Source organism: Cyprinus carpio, chromosome B5 (genome assembly GCF_018340385.1).
Source record: "Cyprinus carpio isolate SPL01 chromosome B5, ASM1834038v1, whole genome shotgun sequence".
Lineage (NCBI taxonomy): Eukaryota > Metazoa > Chordata > Actinopteri > Cypriniformes > Cyprinidae > Cyprinus > Cyprinus carpio.
Window position 1 is genome coordinate 24,203,592 of NC_056601.1, and position 18,366 is coordinate 24,221,957.

Below are 18,366 nucleotides of genomic sequence, written 5' to 3' on the forward strand. Positions count from 1 at the left end.
TCTACTCTGCTTGAAGCTCATTTGAAAAAGCCTTTTGTCTGGGAGTCCTTGTTTTGTTGCTCTAATTTTAAATCTGTAAAACTTGTAAGGTTCAACTGGATAATTTGTTCTTATTCTTATTCTTATTCTTATTCTTATTCTTATTCATAATTCTCCTATCCATAATTTATTATTATTGCTATTTTTAATTATTTGTTTGTAAAGCACATTTAACTAAAGTCTAAGTGAAAGTAATGAAAGTACTCCATAACAATAACAACAACAACAACAACAACAACAACAACAACAATAACAATGGTGTTGTTGGTTGTTGTTATTGCTGTTGTTTTTGCACATTTGACTAGAAGTCTATGTGAAAGTGAAAACGTGAAATAATGTTTATAATAATAATTATATTATTATAATTATTTTATTATTATTGCTAGTTTTTTATTATTTTTTTGTTTGTAGAATACATTTAACTAGAAGTCTATGTGAAGTTCTCCATAATTTACAGTATAATAATAATAATAATAATAATAATAATAATAATAATAATAATAATAATACTAAGAAGAAGAATAATTTTGTTATTCCCTGACAAAAAGATTTGAGTGCAGTGATGATGATGATGACGGTGGCTATACATTTGTTTCTCATAGTTCCCCTTCTGGCGAAGACTCAATAAACCAAAATCATTAACAAAAGATCAGATTTTAGACCACATAAGACAGACAAACACAGACACATAAACAATAACACCATAAAATATCCCTCAAAATATCACAAGAAGAGTGAATACCTTTACAAAGACTACTTCAAACTGACAGAACATTTAAGCTGTTATGAACCTGAGGTATAAAATAACATTCTCTTCTTCTACACATTCTTATTAGGCTTAACATGATTTAGTCAAGTTTGGCACGTTCCTGAAACTTTGTCAATCTTGGAACAATATTCAAATAAACCAATCTGAAATAGCATGACAAACAGACACATCATTTTCAAAACGTTTATTGATTTTCTGTTGAATCCACTAGCTCCTCCCACCTCCCTGCCCCTGCAGGGCCAAGGGGGCGTGGCCTCTCAGAGGAAGAAGCTGTCGGCTCCTCGTATAAGTCTATCATTGGACCAAAGTGAGGATGACCTGTTCGACACACCAGATGACCTCGACATCAATGTGGATGATCTGGACACACCTGACGAAGCAGATTATACTGACCATGAAATAGACTGGGAAGGTAGGACATAAAAACTTGTAAACAATTGTTTAATATTAAAAAGAGATTATTAATATCTTGACACACAATTTTTTTCAGAGCCTCAAGCATCCCAGAGTGAATCTGTTAAAGAAACAGTTGAGCCCATTCCCACGTACAGTGCTCAGGAGGAGCGGCAGGATTCCAAACTCTGGAGAACCGTCATCATTGGAGAGCAAGAGCACCGCATCAACATGAAGAGCATTGAACCTTACCAAAAAGTCATATCCCATGGAGGTACGTTAAAGGAATATTTCAAAGAAAATGTAAAAGAATGTTTCAGGTTAAATGTAAAGTAAAGAGACTGGTTCACACAGAGACTCTTTTCTTAGTGTGCAAAGACATGCAGAGAAATACATGTACTGTATGTTCCTACAATGGAAGTTTATGGGGCAACTACAATGGAGTATTTGTGAAGCTCCTTTGTTGTTGAGGGACTTACATGGACCTTTTAATAAAATGTTTGATATTTGAGCTGTAATGCCTTAATCATCCGCTTGTGAATTGTGTGCACAGAAAAGATTGGTAGGCGATTTGGTTACACTTTATTTTACAGTATGTGTACTTACAGTGTACTTAGTATCTATATGGGTTAAATATAGGTTTAGGGGTAGGTTCATGGTTAGTTATTACTTAGTCAGGGTCCTAGTTATTACCCAGTTATTGCAATTGCTACGTAGTACCTACACGCAGAACAGGACTGAAAAATACAGTGCTTCTGGCGATTCTATCAGATCAGTATTACATTAACATGTAAAGTTTAAAGGTTATGTTTAAGGGCTTATACTTTCAGCATTTGCATTTATTTGTGGTCCTGTACACGTTCCCGAAATGTTTTCATTGGAAGCAGTATTGTGGTTGTGTGGTTTTAGCACTTCAGAATACTTCGAAAAAGAGTTCTTATTGCATAAATACTACATACTTAAGTTATTACATACTTATAAGAACAAAATACAATTTCAAATAATATAAATAAGTGTGTATTGAACAATGTTTTCAGCCACTTAACGTGGATTATTTACAGTTAAATTAAACTGTATTATAGTTTCAATTTATATTAAATGCAATTAGTTGAACTTAAGAGTGCTTTCTGACCTACTTAAGTAGAACTTATGAAATTTTGTATTGCTAAAACTTATTGTTCCCATATGCTACAGTAAGTCGCTCATTGTATTCCTCATTTGTAAGTTGCTTTGGATAAAATAATTTTCTAAATAAATAAATGTGAATATTTCATAATTTTGTAATTTCTGTTGTCTTTGAAATATGGTTAAAGTGTACTGTTTATCACCATATTTTAAAATATACTTTCATATCTATTAAAACACATTACACATTTATAATGGTAATTTAGTAAATTTAAAGTTAACTTTTTTTAAACACAACAGTTATAATGCTTGTGCTTTAATATGTTAGCCAACACATCAAAATAAGTGTGTTAATAAACAGTCATGAAAGTGTACTCACTTTAAGTACACCTAAGTGGCATTTTATTCCATTATAATTTATGTGATCCTTTAAATCTGTTTTTTTTTCTTTACCCACAGGGTACTATGGCAATGGCGCAAATGCCATCATTGTATTTGCTGCATGCTTCCTCCCTGACAGTGACAGAGAGGACTATCACGAGATCATGGAGAACCTCTTCTTGTGAGTTCAGTCAAACTATTACATGAGGCTTGTTCATCCTGACCTAAAATAGAATAATATTAGGTATACTGAGAACAAATCACTAAATAAATGTGAACTACTCCTCAGGTATGTTATCAGTACACTAGAGCTCATGGTAGCAGAGGACTACATGATTGTGTACCTGAATGGAGCCACTCCACACCGGAGGACGCCTGGCTTCAACTGGCTCAAGAGATGCTACCAGATGATTGATAGGAGGTGTATATTATATACCTGCAGAACATGAAATACAGTATATATATATTTAAAAAAAAAAAAAGAAGAAGAAGACTAATGTTGTTGTTTACACTTTTTCAGGCTCAGAAAGAACTTAAAATCTTTCATCATTGTTCACCCCTCATGGTTCATTAGGACAATTCTAGCCATCACAAAACCGTTTATCAGGTATAGTGAAAGGATATATATATACATATAATTATTAATATTTAAAATTAAAATATTTAAAACATATAAATCAAATCACAAATAAAAAAAATAAATTACTGCTTTGCCTTTTAAATATATTTTAAATGGAAAATAGTTATTTTTATTTGTAATACTGTTGCACAGTATTATTTTTTCTACTGTATATCTGATCAAATAAATGCAGTCTTGGTAAGCAAAAAATTACTTAATTAAATAAAAAAATAAAAATATATGTATTGTGAATGGTAAGTTCATTCTATAATAATAATAATTACAACAAACTAAATAAAATTGATTTAAAAATGTTTTCCAGCTCAAAGTTTAGCAGTAAGATCAAGTATGTCAACAGCTTAGCAGAACTGAAGGAGCTCATCCCAATGGAGCACGTCCACATACCTGAGTGCATCATCAGGTGAGCCACACGTTTAACTGACTCACATATATAAATGTATGGCAAACTATTTTAGGCACTGCTCCTTCAAACACAAAATTAAACAAAGAAATCATCAATGAAATGATCAACTCACACATACTGAGAGAGCGAGACGATAGCAGACAGCTGTAGCTGATGAAGAGGTGCTTATGAGAATCTGTACAGGAGTTGTGACTCAATAATTTAAAACCTGTGAAGACACGTTTCTATGGGAACAGACATTCAAAACACTGGGGCAAACAGCCACGTAGATGGTTTATGTGCTTTATCAGGAGTCCTCAAGCTTTTTTTGTCTACCGAACCCCTATAATCTAAAATATTTAAGTGAAGTATAAGTGTTCCTGTGGCTCAGTGGTAGAGCATTGTGTTAGCAGTGTAAAAGGTTGTGGGTTTGATTCCCAGGGAACATACATACTGGTAAAAAAAATGTATAGCCTGAATGCACTGTAAGCCACATCTGCTAAATGCATAAATGTATAAGTAAACATAATTATTGAATTGTATAATTTTTGAATATAAAATCAGAGTAAAGTGTTATTTATTTTTACTGTTTACTGATATTCTACTTTTTTAAAATTAAATTTAAAGAATGTTTTTGAGCTCAAATATAATAAATAATAAGTTTATCTTTGCCTCTCCAGACAGGATGAGGAGTTACGGGAAGCAGCAGAGAACTCTAAGTGAGTATTATACAAGATGTTTGAGACTTTTTACTCTTTTTTTTTATTTTTTTTTATGTCATACTAAAATACAGTGCTCTGGTTGTATGAATATGTTTGTCTTTTTCATTTCTTTATAAAGAATCAGCAGCTTTCTCCAAGGAAGTGAGAATCCACAAGAATCAATGTAAGATTTCTTAATCGTGTAGTATATAGCCATTTCAAGTCAAGAATTATGTTTAAAGTCAACATAAAATCACAACATACCCTTTTTACATGTTCCTCATGCGACATGATTCATCAGTGCATGTTATTTTTCCATTAAAAATTCCTTAAACTCTAATGCTTTGCTGATATCACCAAGAAGTAATGTTGGCAATGAAAAAGAATTTTTGACAATAATGCAATAATGTGAGATGCTCTCAATGAGGAACTTGAGGCTCTTTAATACTCAAGGTTTATATAGATATACTCATTTGGAAATAAATCATAATACAGAAGAAAGATGTGATGTGATGTGATTCATGTAGACTTTAAAGTATATTCAAATAATTTTCAGATTTGTAAAAATAATACTAAATGATGATCAAAATATTTTATTAATAATGATTAACTTTAACTAAAAAATTGTTTCAGAGCTCAACCCAATGCAAGCAGTTCATAAGAGCCGTTGGCTGTGGGTGAAAGAACAGTATGTCTGTAAGGGTTTTGAGTATTTCAAATTGTAACGATTGCACACTGATGTGGATGCAATAATCGCATAAAATAAGATAAAATATATTTTTTGTGCTTCGGTATCTCACAGTGCTGGGATGAAAAGTGCAGCACCATATGTTCTTCATCACAAATCACCTCAAATGTGATAATTCTTCTCACAGAACAGTAGCTTAAACCAGCACAATGCTAGGATCATTCTTTGTCATTCTTATCGTCTTGCAAAAGTTTCTCTTATTACTTGAATTATGCATGGGAGGCATTTTAGCAATAATATAATGTTGTACTTTTCCCCTTTAGACTTTAGAATTTTTTTTCTAATTGGAGCATGCATAAAGGGTAGAATCCCATCACTTCAGCTGCTCTGTATTAATATTAGTGCATGCAAGGTTATTCTCTATGTGTAACACCCTGTTAGCACTAATGCCAACTAGGGCTGCACGATTAATCGCATGCATTTGTCATGCGTGTCTCATCAGTAAAGCTGGTTCCGTGATTAGCGGTAAATATCCGTCACCTGTTTTCAAATGCACCGGGAGTTCATACACAGAGACGTAGTTCACTGACAAGCTACGCAATATCGTGTTCATAATCGAATGCGATTAATCTCAATTATGAACAGAATATTGCGTAGCTTGTCAGTGAACTACGACTCTGTGTATTAACTGCCGCTCCCGTTTGAAAACAGGTGACGGATATTTACCGCTAATCACGGAACCGGCTTTAACTATCAAACACCCAATACAAAATCAATCAATTAAACACACAGCACTAATGCCAACTCTCTACCCTCTCATGCTAAATTGATGACTTGGGGACACAGAAAATAGAGCACTAGTTAATTACTGCCAATGTAATGTAATATGAGTCAGGTTTAAATTTAAACAATGTCTCATATCACTTTATATGTATCAGTTCAAAATCAGCAGGGAGAAATCATTTGTAGTTCTTAAATGTCAAGTGTGTTATGCTAAAATGCTTCCTCTGTTACTTTAATCCCAGGTTGACTTCCTTAACAAAGTAACATAAGGACTTTCGTGGCTCTTTTAAAACATTTGTGCAGTTAAACATGTTGCTCAGCCAATCCCTTTCAAACATTAGTGGATATTGCCTCAACAGGTGGCTTGAGAACATTTGTGAAACCCAGTGCTTGCTACTATAAACTGCTATGGAGTGCAACAGTGCAACAGTGCCTGCTCATTAATTTTTTTTTTTTTTTTTTTAGAAATCTTGGTTATGGAAGTAATTCATCCACTTGTTTTTCCTGTAGGGATTTTTAAAAAAAAGTCTTATTGAAGAGACATAAGCTATGAACCAAACAAACAAGCTACAAGGTTAATTACGACATTACAAAATTAGATTTGAAGCAAAAATCTCATGAAGTATTATTTACATTTACCTTTAATCATTTAGCAGACGCTTTTATCCAAAGCGACTTACAAATGAGAACAGTAGAAACAATCAGATCAACAAGAGAACAACAACGGTATACATTTATGAATAACAGAATCTAATTAATACAGAAAAAAAAGATTCAAAGATATTGAAGATGTTGATATAATATAAGGATAATGTAGGTTTTCACTAGGATTTTCACTGTTAAAACATAATTTAAAAATTTTGAGAAAAAAAGTCAAAAAACGAATTGTGGCTTTAACAAAGGCATATACTGCATTGATCAACAACCTTGTACCTCACAGTAGGTCTTATCTTTAATGGTTTATACGATTTTAAGGTATTTTATAAGTTATTATAAATCAATTCTTTAATGGAGAAAATGAATGATTTTTATTCTGAAACACAAAGGTAGAATATATATTTTCAAGTTTAAAGGGGATTTCAAAACCACTAACTCTAAATATTGATCATTCACATTACCAATTCTCTTTAGAGACACTAGGGGCGCTGGAATGACACACTTCACCTTTAAGAATCAAAAGCCATAGTGATGCATTAGTTGTTCTTGTGCTCACAACACTAAAATCAGTCCAAGGTGTTTCAGATCTTTGATGTCTTTTTGAGTGTTTACCATGTATAAAGGTGAAAATATTTGCCACAATCAGAGATCTGTAAAAATCCTAAGAGCATGCTGTTTCAGAGGTTTTCACGTTCATTGTGACTGCTCTGTCTACTTTCGAACTCTTGTGTCAGTGTGTGAGGGTGTGTTTGTGAATAGGTTTGTATGTGCGTGTGTGATTATCTGTTTATGTGTTTACATGCTGTTAGGTCTCCCAAGCTCTTCCTGCTAACAGGTTTGGGAACTAAAATAAAGGGACTAAAAAAGATTGCTGTAAAGCACAATATTACAAGTGTGTGTGTGAATATATGAGAGACATTATGTGTGTGATTGTATCACTGCATGTGTCCCTGGTTCTTGATATATATGATCCTTTTAGACTAAAATTCTTCTGAATAATATAAATAGATGAAATTTGATCCAGAGGCCTTCTCCAGCAAAGCATATTGAGATTGAGATGTATGTCATATTGCAGAGTAAATCAATAAATTAAAATCATATCTGAGCAGTTGTGTTATTGGTGCTGTTTTATGTAATATTCTCATACCCAAGACATTTCTTTTTAAAATCATATTATGTTTTATTGATATTTTAATACATTTGATATTATAAATTCAATGTAGTAATTTGAAATGAATTTAATTTTACATTACACAACTCAGTCCAGTTCTTTAAAACACACATTTGCTATGATTAAATTTTATGTTGTTTTATGTTGGAATAGTTTCCACAAGAATTACATTTCTTGTATTGATTATTCACAGTTATTTTACCCATTTATAAAATTACATTTGAATTGTATTTTAGGGTTAAAGGAAATGTCTGTAAAATTAATGCATAATGTTCTGGTGGATAACGGATAAAAGATAAGATTTTTAATCACATTCAAATATAATATAATTTCCTTTGATATTCTTTTATTATTTGATAAGTAAAAAATGACCGTCATAAAATTTGGTTCAATACCATTTTAATAGTTTGGAATTATGTTTAAAAAATATGACGAAGACACAAATGTAACTGGAGGGACAAAAGTAGAATCTGGATTTGGATAAATGAAATATCCAAAATTTATACTTAAATAGAAAATTAACACGTTGTTATGCTTTTATTAAAATTTATAACTGACACACTTTCACAACAAAAAATGACCAAGGCCAAAATCACAAGGGGGGAATTTGTACTTGTTTGCACTTCTGGGATGCTTTGTACTTCTGCTACTATCATGTAAAGACAAGTACTGCACAGGGACTGCTGATAGAATGCACACATTCCAAAACATTCACTCACACAGGTAGAACAATACAAGTCTTCATAACAGCTGAAAGATAAAACGATCAGAAAAGACGAGCAGCTGAGATAACTATTGAATGAAATCTTAAGCTACAAGTTGTCATTGTTACTATATCATCACAAACAATAATTATTCACATTTCAGATCAAAACTTTGCTGAACTGTCAAGACATTTTGTTTTAATTATATATGTTGCTTTTGCATTCTAAGTGACAAATTTCAGTAAGCCTGCAGAATATATTTTCATTTAAAACAGCTGAAGAAGTTATCGGTAGTTGTAGCTCTCATCGTCATATTCTAACTCATCCTCCTGCTCGTCTCCCAGCTGCCCATATTTGAATTTGCGATACACAGTGCCGTCCTGTCCCATGTACACAATATCTTCGTCTTCATCATCTTCATCATCATCATCCCGATTCCCCTTCTGATCACCGAGGTCCACCAGCTGCGACTCACGGAACCGTCCAGAACTTGAGCTTGCTTGACCACCATAGGCAGAGGTGGATGATGATGTGCCTCTGTAGAAGCTGTCTTTGCCACCACCATGGCCCAGTTTTTCATACCGGCGTGGGACAGAAGGCTCAGGCATGGGTTGTTTGGAAAGAGAACGCTTAATGAGGATGATTACAGCAAGTAAGGCGAAAACAAGCAGAATGGAGGTATTTACTAACACTCACAATTACAAAATGTTTTCCCTCTCCCTCATGATTACAAAAAGCAAAGTTAGTGCTGAGCACACACTCACCTTTAATAGAAATAAAAGTTTATTTTAAAGCCTCGCACAAATAATAAAGTTAGGACACCCACAAATAAAAATCCAAGCCAGGCTCGTTGGAAAAAAACATGCAAATTTTCTGCAAAATATTACTATGCTTTTTGCAAGTTTTGTCCAGTGAGTGCGTGAGTTATATGTTTATTCTAAACATATAGGCATCAATCTGGCAAAATTATTAATTTGGTTGCTGTATGTCACGAGAGTTCAGAAAAGCAATATCTGGCGAGTGGTGCTAAAAGGTTTATGCTCTCACAGTTAAAAATAACGTGCTATCTACAGTAAACACTACCATAAACCTAACCGATAGTAAAAAAAAAAAAAAAAAAAAAAATGAGGTACTCCAAAAAAGCCATGACATTTTAGCTTGCTTCTACAAGCCTTTGAGCTCTTTTATCATGACTCAAGGGAATGCAGTGCTGTACCGGGTGAGCTACTGAGCAAGATAACTACATCAGCAGAGCCATTCATATTCAAGTTTTTCAATTCAATTCAAGTTTAATTGTATATCATTGCAAAGCAACTTTACAGAAAATTAAGTTTCTACAATATTTAGTAGTAGCTTATCAGTGGTGACTGTCAGTTTATGTACATATGGCAGAAATGTACAGAAAAAATCAATTAAAGACATAATCAAACAGATGATTAACACTATTTAAAGTAATTATTATATGATGCAATCAAATTTGTAGCAAAATTTGGTAGCTCTGTATGTTGTTTTAGGGTTGGCATCATCTGTCCTTTTTATGCAATGGAGCTTGCTATCTGATGCATATGACAAAATGTATTAGTTTACAAATTATGGACCATGATAAAAGTGTTCTGAGGTCAGAACATTGCAAGGATTTGTGCAAAGGGCTTATTTTGCTTGTTTTATCATGGGCTTGCATAAAAAGGCCAATAAGAGACTAATAACTACTACTCTTTGTTTTTAGTATACAAATGTGGCAATAAAGATATCAACAAATTCATAAAACTGATCTGAGATAAGGTAAAAAGCTGTGCCTTTGGCACTTTGAGAGGTGCTCCCAACCACACAAACTGCAAAAAAATATTAAGAATCACAACCAATCATTCTAATCAATAAACAGATACATGCCTTTCCACTCAACCTAACCCGTTGTCAATTATGTCACTGATAGTTAATGTAATTGTAGTTTCTGTAGTTAGTACAGGTAATATTTTGAAGAAGAATTGTCACTTAGTCAAAATACCTCTGGTTTCAGTACAGTTACAGCACTCCCGCTGAACTTCAGCTGCGTCTTCCTGTTCTTCATTGGTGCAGCAGGGCAGACAGCGCCCCCCTGCGGTCAGAATGAACTGTGCTGGGCAGATGGTGCAGTTATGAGGCCCAGGACCTTTGCATTCTAAACAGGACTTATCACATGACTCACACTTGTAGCCCTGTTCCTGTAGAGAGATCACAACAGATATCATGTGACAACATTCATAAAAAAAAAGGTTAAAGTTGATCTGGAAGTAAACATGTTTGAATAGACTGCACAGGAACCGAAGTTTACCTCAGGCTCAGCGTATTCTCCAGTGATACAGGGTGACTCGCAAACACCCTGTTTGAATGTATAACCTGGGTGACATGAGTCACAATCCTCAACACTCTTGCCTGTAAATTGAAATGACATTCCAGCATTTTAGGCTTAAATTGCTGAATGGATAATAGTTAAAAATAGAATTTAATTAAAGTGTTATATAAAATAGTAATTTGCATAAACCATTTAAAAGTTGATTTAATTCCTGAAGAAAATGCAGGTCAACTTGTAATCACTCCCTTGTAAAAAACTGTAGCATACTTTTAAAACTGCTTTTTATGTAAGAAATAATTGACAACAGGCCATTGAACTATTAGAAAAATAATGCACACCCGAGGTGGTGATGCGGCCACGACGCGAAGCAGAGTTTATGCATATTTTCCTTACATAAAAAGCAGTTTTAAAAGTCTTAAAATATTTAGTCACATGCATAGTTTCTTCCATACTGTACCTGTGCATGTTCTGCAGCTGAGGTGACAGGCTTCACATGTTTTATGGTGTACATCATGGTAGTACACATCAGGACAGTAAGACACACAGCGCCCCTGTTTCCTGATAAACACCATTCCCTCTCTGCAGCTCACACACACATCAGCACCATCCTGAAGACACTCCCCACAGCTCTCATCACAACGCTCACACATCCTAGAGACAGCTGAGGGATAGTGACTGGAAAACATTCATTCAAAAATATTTGAAAACAGAAAATGCAATGCAATATCTATTAGAAATTAAGAAGCCAGTCCAGTATGACCTATACTATTTGATTAATCAGCCTTGGTGATATAAGGCAATAACGGCCAAATGCCTTACTACAGGCATTAAAGTGTTGTAGTTACCCAGAGCGGCATGTGTCCACACATTCCTTGGCATCTCTGTAGAGGTGAGCTCTGCAGCTCAGGCACTCGTGGCTGTGCCGCCCCATGCAGGTGAGGCAGTTAGGATGACAGGGCTCACAGCGCTGTGTTTCCCCCCTAAAGAATTCATCTGGACACTGATTCACACAGCTGCCATCTGTGGATCAAGTGAAACCTTTATTTACACTAAAACCTATGAATTATTATTTGAATATAAGGAATTATTAGTATATTTGAACATGTGGAATTACTGTACACATAAGGCTAAAAACATCTTCATTTGAGATTTTAGTTCAATTAAATTTCATTATTATAACATTACCATACCATTAATGCAATTATATAGACATCATAAAACAGCTGAAGTTTATATATTTGGGGGAAAAAAGCAATTCTGTAATATATACATTTCTAAATGACAAAGTACAAAAAAAGTCAACAATACTTTTGTGTCTTTTTGTTATTGTGGCCAAAAATGTCATGTGAACTTTTAACTTTTTTTTTTTTTTTAAAGATTGGTAACTTATATTATCTAATATTAAGATGCAATTACATGTATTTCCATCAATGCTTTGGTTATAATAAATGATTAACAATTACCATATGTTCAAAAGTTTAGGTTCAGTAAGATTGAAAAGTCTCTTATGCTCACTGCATATTTATTTTGGAACATTATTACACTTTAAAATAACTGTTCCAATTTTTAATTTTTTTTTTAAAATAATTTTTCAGCAGCCAGTACTCCAGTCTTTGGTGACACACAATCCTTCAGGAATTATTAAAAATTCACATTTTGATTTGCTGCCCAACAACAATTCTTATTATTATAAATGTTGAAAACAGATGTGCTACTTAATATTTTTGTGAAAACTGTGATACTTTCTTTTTAATTTTCATGATTCTCAGATGAATAGAAAGTTCAAAAGAGCATTATAAACATAATAGTATAAATAATTATAAATATGGTGTCCTTGCTGAATAAAAGCATTGACCACTTTACAATATTTATGGGCTACAGTCCTGGCCAAAAATATTGGCACCCTTGGTAAATATGATCAAAAAGGGCTGTAAAAATTAATCTGCATTGTTAATCTTTTTTGTCTTTTATTTAAAAAATTCACAGAAATGTATCCTTTCATTGGGCATAATAAAACGAATTTTAAAACCTGGATAAGAATTTAAAAACGGAGGGGAAATATCATTTTATGAAATGAATGTTTTTCTCAAATACATGTTGGTCACAATTATTGGCACCCCTATAAATTCTTATGAGTAAAATATCTCTGAAGTATATTCCCATTCATTTTCAAAATTTTGAGCACTCCAGCACGATTATAAACATGAAATCATCCAGCTCTGGCTTCCTGATTCACAGAAATATAAAGAGGAGGGAAAACAAAAGCCCAAATTCCCTTAATCATCCATCACAATTAGAAAAACCAAAGAATATATTTCTGATGTGCAGAAAAAGATAATTGAGCTTCACAAATTGGTGAAGTGGCTTTAAGAAAAGAGCTAGAGCAGTGAAAATGCCCATTTCCACCATCAGGGCAATAATTAAGAATTTCCAACCAACAGAAAATGTTACAAAACTGCCTGGAAGAGGATGTGTGTCTATATCTTCCTAATGTGCGGTGTGAAGGAGAGTTTGAGTGGCTAAAGACTCTCCAAGGGTCACAGCTGGAGAATTGCAGAAAATAGTTGAGTCTCTGGTTCAGAAAACCTTTAAAAGAAATTATCAAACAGAACCTACATCATAACATGTTGTTTGGGAGGGTTACAAGAACAATTGTCCTAGCTCATTCAAAAACAAACTAAAGCATATTCAGTTATCAGCCATGACTGGAACTTTAAATGGGAATGGCTTCTATGATCAGATGAAACTAAAAAAATGAGCTTTTTAGCAGAAAACACTCAAGATGGGTTTGGTGAACACAGAGAAAAAAAAGTACCCCATGTGTACAATGAAATATACTGCTGTATTTTTGATGTTGTGGGCCTATATTTCTGCTGGAGGTCCTGGACATCTTGTTTAGATACATGCCATCATGGATTCTATCAAATACCAACAGATAAAAAATCAGTAAGTGACTGACTCTGTTAGAAATCTTATAGTGAGCCATGTTTGGATCTTCCAACCGTACAATAACCTTAACACAAACCTCAAAAACAACACAGAAATGGGTCTGAGCTCAAAACCAAGCTTCTGCTATAGCCATTCCAGTCCTCTGACCTGAACCCTATGGAAAATGAGAGGAGAGAACTGAAGAGGAGAAGCACCAACATGGAGCTGGGAATCTAAAGGGTCTGAAGTGATTCTGGATGAAGGAATGGTCTCTGATCTCTTGTCAGATGTTCTCTAACCTCATCAGGCATTATAGGAGAAAATTTAGACCTGTTAAACTGGCAAATGGAGGTTTCAAAAAGTATTGAATAAAAAGGGGCCATTAATTGTGGCCAATGTGTATTAGAAAAAAAACATTTATTTCATAATGATATTTCCCCCCATTTTAAATTCTTATTCCCCAACGAAAGGATACATTTTTGTGAATTTTTTTAAATAAAAGACCAAAAGGTTTAACAATGCAGATGAATTTTCACAGCCTTTTTTGATCATATTTACCAAGGGAGCCAATATTTTTGGCCACGACTGTATATATTGTTGCTATATCATGGAAAGATTTTGGTTCAATAGTGAAGTACCCAAAGATCTTCCATTTGTAAAAGTTTTATTTTTAATAGCTATCACTCTAAAAAGAGTATCAAAACAAAAGAGCATCAGAAATCAATAAAATTAAATCAAATAAAAAATGTATCATGCCTCAGTGGCACGAACTCACTGAGTAGATAGTGGTTCTGGTTGCAGCTGAGGCACTGGTCCTGATGTGGGCCAGAGCACTCATGGCAATACTTGTGACACAAGTGACATTCTCCATCCTGGTTGCTGTAGTGGTGAGAGGGACATGTGGTGGGTGTAGCACAGCGCCCGTGGGCATCCATCGCCATGCCCTCAGGGCAGCTGGTGCAGGATGTGTCATGAGGACCAGAACAGGTTAAACAGGAACTGTCACAGGCTGCAGAACACCAGCAGAAAAAAAAAAAAAAAAAAAACTTTTCATTAACATTATGTGATCTAGTGATGATATGAAAATTTTAACCCTGTCATTAATATGCATCACTTAATCATGTCAGTGATTGTGTCAGTAATCACCAAAATGTAATTAGTCCTGTCCCTACACCAAATAAATTGAACAAAACCTCACAGGTTTCATAAATCTAAATAATAATGAATTCATTACTAAAATGAATTAACAAATTAATAATTAATAGAAAATTATACAAGTACCATAAGAATATACTGTACAACCTTAACCAAGGTACATACAGTGTACTCACATCTACCAATACAATATAGCAAATCTCGGCTATGTTCTTGTTTTAATTATTGTAAAATGTAAACTGTATTATCGCAACTCTTTGTAAAGTTGGATGTATATTCTTTCCAACTTTATGTAAAGTGATATACAGCGGGTAAAATAAGTATTGAACACATCATCATTTTTCTCAGTAAATATATTTCTAAAGGTGGGTGTTGAATTTTCACCAGATGCCAGTAACAGCCCAAGTAATCCATACATACAAAGAGAACAAAACAAATAAGTTCAGGAATTAAGTTATGTGTAATAAAATGGAATGACACAGGAAAAAGTATTGAACACATGAAGAAAGTGAGGTGCAAAAAGGCATGGAAAGCCAATACACCAGCTGAAATCAATCAGTGATTAGAAAGCAATCCTGCCCCTAGTCAGCAGAAATTAATGTTAGCTTATTCAGTGCCACTTTCAGTACCAGGATGATGAAGATGTAAGAAGGGTGGACATTTCAGCAAGACAATGATCACAAACACAGCCAAGGAAACTCTCAACTGGTTTCAGAAAAATAAAATAAAGCTGCTAGAATGGCCCAGCCAATCACCTGACTCGAATCCAATAGAAAATAAGAACTATAGATCAGAGTTCAAAGAAGAGGCCCACAGAACCTTCAAGATTTGAAGACTCTGTGGAAGAATGGGCCAAAATCACACCTGACCAATGAATGGCACTAGTTTCTCCAAACAGGAGGTATCTTGAAACTGTCATAAACAACAAAGGTTTTGTACAAAGTATTAAATAAATTTCAGTAGTTTTTTCAATACTTTTTCCCTGTGTCATTGCATTTTATTACACATAACTTAATTTCTGAACTTATTTGTTTTGTTTCATTTGTATGTATGGCTTACTTTGGTTGTTACTGACATTTGGTGAAAATTTCATGTCAACAGCACCTTTAGAAATATATTTACTGGTAAAAATGGTGATGCGTTCAATACTTATTTTACCCACTGTATACTAAATAACAAATCTCAACCTTCATGCAACCCTAATGTAAAATAAAACTTCTTATTTTTGTGTTCATCGTTTTAAACATATTTGTTGGAAGTCCTATTCCTTTCTTTAGGTGTAATAAATAATAATTCAGTGGAAAACCATGATGTAGTGAACATTTAATAGTAACAGTAAGGAACGTCATGTAGTCTCACCCATGCATTCTCCGGACCTGCTTTCCCTGTAAGTATGTGTGTGGCAGGGGGCTAGACATGCTCTGTACAGTGTGTGGTCAGTGTCGGAACAGGAATCACAGTTGTTTGGTTCGGGCCCATCACATAATTCACAGTCGGCATGGCATCGCTCACAAATGCCTTGATCAGTGTCTTCCAAAAACCCATCAGGACACACCACTATACACTGACCCGCATGCAGGAAAAAGTCTTCTTTACACTCTGAAGTTAAATGAACAGAAGAAAATTAAATAGGTAATATATTGAACAATGAATGTGAAAATGCTAAAATTGACAAAGTTAGAACTTCTAAATTACTTCAATTTATGTAACAGCATGTATTTTGTTTATTTTTCTTTTAGTTTATGAATAAATAAACATTTATATATTTACCTAGTTGGACATTCCATCTATTTTATTTAGTTTGATTCCTAAAGATTAGTTATAGTTGTACCAGCACAGGTGTTTGTGTTCAACACACATTTATTACAAAATGATGGAGAATGACAAAAGCAACATCAATATATATTTTATCAAGTCAGGCATTTCTCGGGAATTGAACCCATGACCCGCTTTGCTTTACTGTTTGACCTAGAGGAAAGTTTAATTATCCACATGTATGAAAAAATTTATGAAATTCTGTTGGTATCAATGCTACTGAGAAAGCCACTACATTCTCAGAAAAAAAAATGGTACAGTATTATTTAAAATAGGCGATAAAATTGAATTTTAAGGCATTAATATGCACCCTTTAGGGGTAAATAAGGTACAAATGTGTACATTTTGACAGTGATAGCTGTGGTAGAAGAGCGTAGAAGACTGTTGCAACATCAATAAGACATCTTTGTAACAAGTTATTTTCTTAACATAAAAGAACAGTTCATGAAAACGTAAAATTGTGATAAATTTCAATCTCACCTGTACAGAGTCCCTCCTCAGAGCAGATAACACAGCTCTCTGGACACTGCACACACTCCCCGTTCCTCACTGTGTGTCCAGGCGGACATCTCTCCACACACTCATGTTTGTGGAGCAGTAGCGTCTCCTCACAGCTCAGACAGTGTGTTGCATTCTCACAGGATGTACAACCAGATGCACAGCTCTTACACACCTGACCCACAGGGTACCCTCTGAACACACATAAACATGAACATCATTTAATACAGTATACATTTACAATATAACTACTACAATTGCCGTACACTGTTTTTTGTTTTTGACAAAATTCATATTTCCATTTGAATGAGTTCCATTTTATTTTTAACCCTAAAAAACCTACTTTATATAACGTTTGCTACACAAATGACTAAATCCTCTATATTATCAACATAATCAACACTTTGTTAAAAAAGCTGTTGTATGTACTACATGTAATGTCTTCATCTAATTGATAAATTGATAGTTTATACTTTTTAGTAAGTAAAAGTCCTTAAACAACTGTTTTATTTGTTTAAATAAATAATTTAAAAACTTTGATCATAAAGTTAAGCATTTAAATATAATCTTACTATGTCATATTATTGGGAAATATAGAGTAGCTGATATTTATGCACTTTATGTAAGAAGTTTCACTGATTTGCATTACAAGCTATAGAATTTCCTTACTTTGGGTTTTTAAGAATCAGCAACTGCACCAAATTGCATATTTTTGCCCAGTTTGGGCCTTTGGGCTGAAAAGTCTGATGTATCAAATATGAAAAGCAAATAAGCAATATTGCATAAATTTGCTTAATAAAAATGCAATTACACTGTAATTAATGTAAATTATTTAGCTTATGTTGAGTTCATCCAAGGCTAAATTATAACTAAATGGGTGCAAGAAACCCATTTAGTTATAATTTAGAAACAAGAAAGGGAACCTGAAGGAAAACAGAATATCATTAGCTTTTCATTGCTCTACATCATTGTCTGTAAATGGCTTACCTTGTGCACTTGCGCACACACTGGCCGGCCTGCAAATAAAGAGTGCTTTTACTTACTGACTGGCAGCGTGTGCAGAGCTGCTCATCCTGGCACTGTGCACAACCTTGAGGGCAAGTCTCACAGTGCCCACTCTCCTTACTGCCAAAGCTGCCTGTCGGGCATCGTACCACACACATCTGATCTGCATTCAGATATCTCCCTAGAAGACAGAGTGGTTA

The 18,366-nt window shown here is 34.0% G+C and overlaps 2 protein-coding genes across 2 annotated transcripts in view; one reads left to right on the plus strand and one right to left on the minus strand.

The window, feature by feature from the left end:
- Nucleotides 1-946: 946 nt before the first annotated feature.
- On the plus strand, nucleotides 947-5,539 carry prune2 (prune homolog 2 with BCH domain). The gene is made up of 9 exons (XM_042725008.1): nucleotides 947-1,220; nucleotides 1,299-1,475; nucleotides 2,786-2,888; nucleotides 2,997-3,128; nucleotides 3,228-3,314; nucleotides 3,649-3,747; nucleotides 4,410-4,448; nucleotides 4,570-4,614; nucleotides 5,064-5,539. Exons 1-9 carry the CDS (start codon nucleotides 962-964, stop codon nucleotides 5,089-5,091), a joined length of 969 nt encoding a protein of 322 aa, XP_042580942.1. The 5' UTR covers nucleotides 947-961; the 3' UTR covers nucleotides 5,092-5,539.
- Nucleotides 5,540-8,022: 2,483 nt separating this feature from the next.
- The window catches only part of pcsk5a (proprotein convertase subtilisin/kexin type 5a), a 28,006-nt gene continuing 17,662 nt past the window's right edge, over nucleotides 8,023-18,366 (minus strand). Inside the window, 10 exon segments of the mRNA XM_042723409.1 lie at nucleotides 8,023-9,152; nucleotides 9,154-9,197; nucleotides 10,439-10,634; nucleotides 10,745-10,845; nucleotides 11,223-11,440; nucleotides 11,611-11,785; nucleotides 14,469-14,702; nucleotides 16,208-16,447; nucleotides 17,144-17,355; nucleotides 18,149-18,347. Coding sequence (XP_042579343.1) covers nucleotides 8,718-9,152; nucleotides 9,154-9,197; nucleotides 10,439-10,634; nucleotides 10,745-10,845; nucleotides 11,223-11,440; nucleotides 11,611-11,785; nucleotides 14,469-14,702; nucleotides 16,208-16,447; nucleotides 17,144-17,355; nucleotides 18,149-18,347 — 2,054 coding nt within the window. The 3' untranslated portion in view covers nucleotides 8,023-8,717.